Here is a 1,967-nt window from a genome sequence, read left to right on the forward strand (position 1 = left end):
CTAAAAACTCTCTCTCCCCCTCTCTCTCTCTCTCTCTCTCTCTCTCTCTCTCTCCCCCTCTCTCATTACACAAAAAATGCACTTAACAGTCTGAACACTGCACTGCACCTCCACGATGGAATGAGGAAAGTTTCAGGCTCACAGTCCTGACAGAAACTGTAAAAGAGCTCCAAAACCAGCAGAGCCGATGTAAACACCACCTATTGTTCTCATTTTTCCTCCTTTTTTTGTAGGTTACTCTCTTTTAACACCTCTAGTCTTCGACACTAATATAGTCTAATTGTGTTTCAAGTGCCATTAAAACTCTTTCTAAAACTAAACGAAACCGTTTTCCAAATACTTTCTTCTGGGTCTTACCCTGCCTCGTGTGTTACTGGCAATGAGTATATTTGATTTGGTATTGACAAAGTACATGAGAACTCACTTTGAGATTGTTCATACTTCCAGATCGAATTCGTCATCATCCCGTATCGTGAGACGGGCACGTCCATCTTGTCTTCCATCGACGACATTCAGCAGCTGCTGGACGACCACATCGTGAAGACGCAGACAATGAGGGGGTCTCCGTTCATCAAGCCGTTTGAGGCAGAGATCAAGTAAGTGTGAAGAAGCACGAGAAAGGAGGAAGTGTGGGGCTGATTTTGACACTTTTGTACCTAAGATTTGAATGTAAGAAGTGAAGAACACAGTTCTTTTTTCTTGTTGTTTGTGTGCTTTTGTTTTTTTTAAATCTTAAGTGTGTCATTCACATTGCATGTTCCTTGTGACTGAGCAAATACTACCTTCTCAAGACCCATATACACTTCTTTTTCAAATTAGTTATTTAAAAAGCTGTAAAAGAGATTTCTCTCAGAGTCACTTTTGAATAGTACTTTTTTGTCCTCTTTGGAGATAGGGGTCTCTTAAAGTTCATAATGTGCACTGTCAATCTGTGGTCATTGAATGGCCAGGAACTACTGTTTTGAGTAAACTTTGTTATGAGCATTACATAGAGTAGAAAGTCAAGATGCCAGTTTGTTTGTGATGAACTGCCAAGTATCAAAGAGATGTGAGCTCAGCCATAGTCTTTGAAAGGTGATAAAGTATCATTTGTTTGGCTGACTGTATGCATAAATCCGTGCCAGGATGTGTTTGTGTGTATGTGAGAGAGGGAGACAGAAATAGAGAGAGACAGAGAGAGAGAGAGAGAGAGTGAGAGAGAGAGAGAGAGCAAGAGAGATAGAGAGCAAGAGAGAGAGGGATTTATGAGGATGATGTTATTATAACTAGAAACAGTAAAAACAGTTTTATGGGAACAAAAAATGCACAATAGGTTGATGTAAATAAACATATCATTCACACAAATGCATGAACTCTCTCTCTCACTGAAGTGTCTTTAGGCCATTCCCAAAGGGGGGATATTAGCCTGTTCTTATGCACAGTAGAATTGTAAATGGGCTGATTTATCAATGTCATGCTCATACTGTGCCGGAACAACAGAGGGGGAACTGCTGCTTTTTCATTCTTCAACCTTACTATTGTCATTTTCCTCTATTTCTTTTTTGTGTTTGTCACTCTCTTGTGAACTGCTATTTCTGAGGTGCCTTGATAGTCGGAGCAGACTTTGTGCTGTTGAGGCTAGAGAGGTGAGCAGAGTAAGCCTGATTCCCCATTTATACATCTCTGTTGACATCCTCCCGTTGGCGCTCATAATATGACTTTATGCAATTGCGAGCACCGTAAAACCTTACTAAAACTTTTAAAAACCTTACTAACACAAACAATCTGTGTGTGCCAGGGAGTGGGAGACCAAGCTGATGCTGCTCCAGGACATCCTGGACGAGTGGCTAAAGGTGCAGGCCACCTGGCTCTACCTGGAGCCCATCTTCTCCTCCCCGGACATCATGGCACAGATGCCAGAGGAGGGACGACGATTCTCCACAGGTCAGGCCGGACACCAAATTTGTTATCCATACTTGCAAACCCCC

General features: G+C 42.0%; 1 protein-coding gene across 1 annotated transcript in view; it reads left to right on the plus strand.

Moving 5' to 3' along the window:
- Positions 1 to 1,967, plus strand: part of LOC101853278 (dynein heavy chain 7, axonemal) — a gene marked incomplete in the record, with an annotated part of 106,541 nt that overhangs the window by 31,145 nt on the left and 73,429 nt on the right. Inside the window, 2 exon segments of the mRNA XM_035973404.1 lie at positions 448 to 596; positions 1,778 to 1,923. Coding sequence (XP_035829297.1) covers positions 448 to 596; positions 1,778 to 1,923 — 295 coding nt within the window.

This window comes from Aplysia californica, unplaced genomic scaffold (assembly GCF_000002075.1).
Source record: "Aplysia californica isolate F4 #8 unplaced genomic scaffold, AplCal3.0 scaffold01203, whole genome shotgun sequence".
Lineage (NCBI taxonomy): Eukaryota > Metazoa > Mollusca > Gastropoda > Aplysiida > Aplysiidae > Aplysia > Aplysia californica.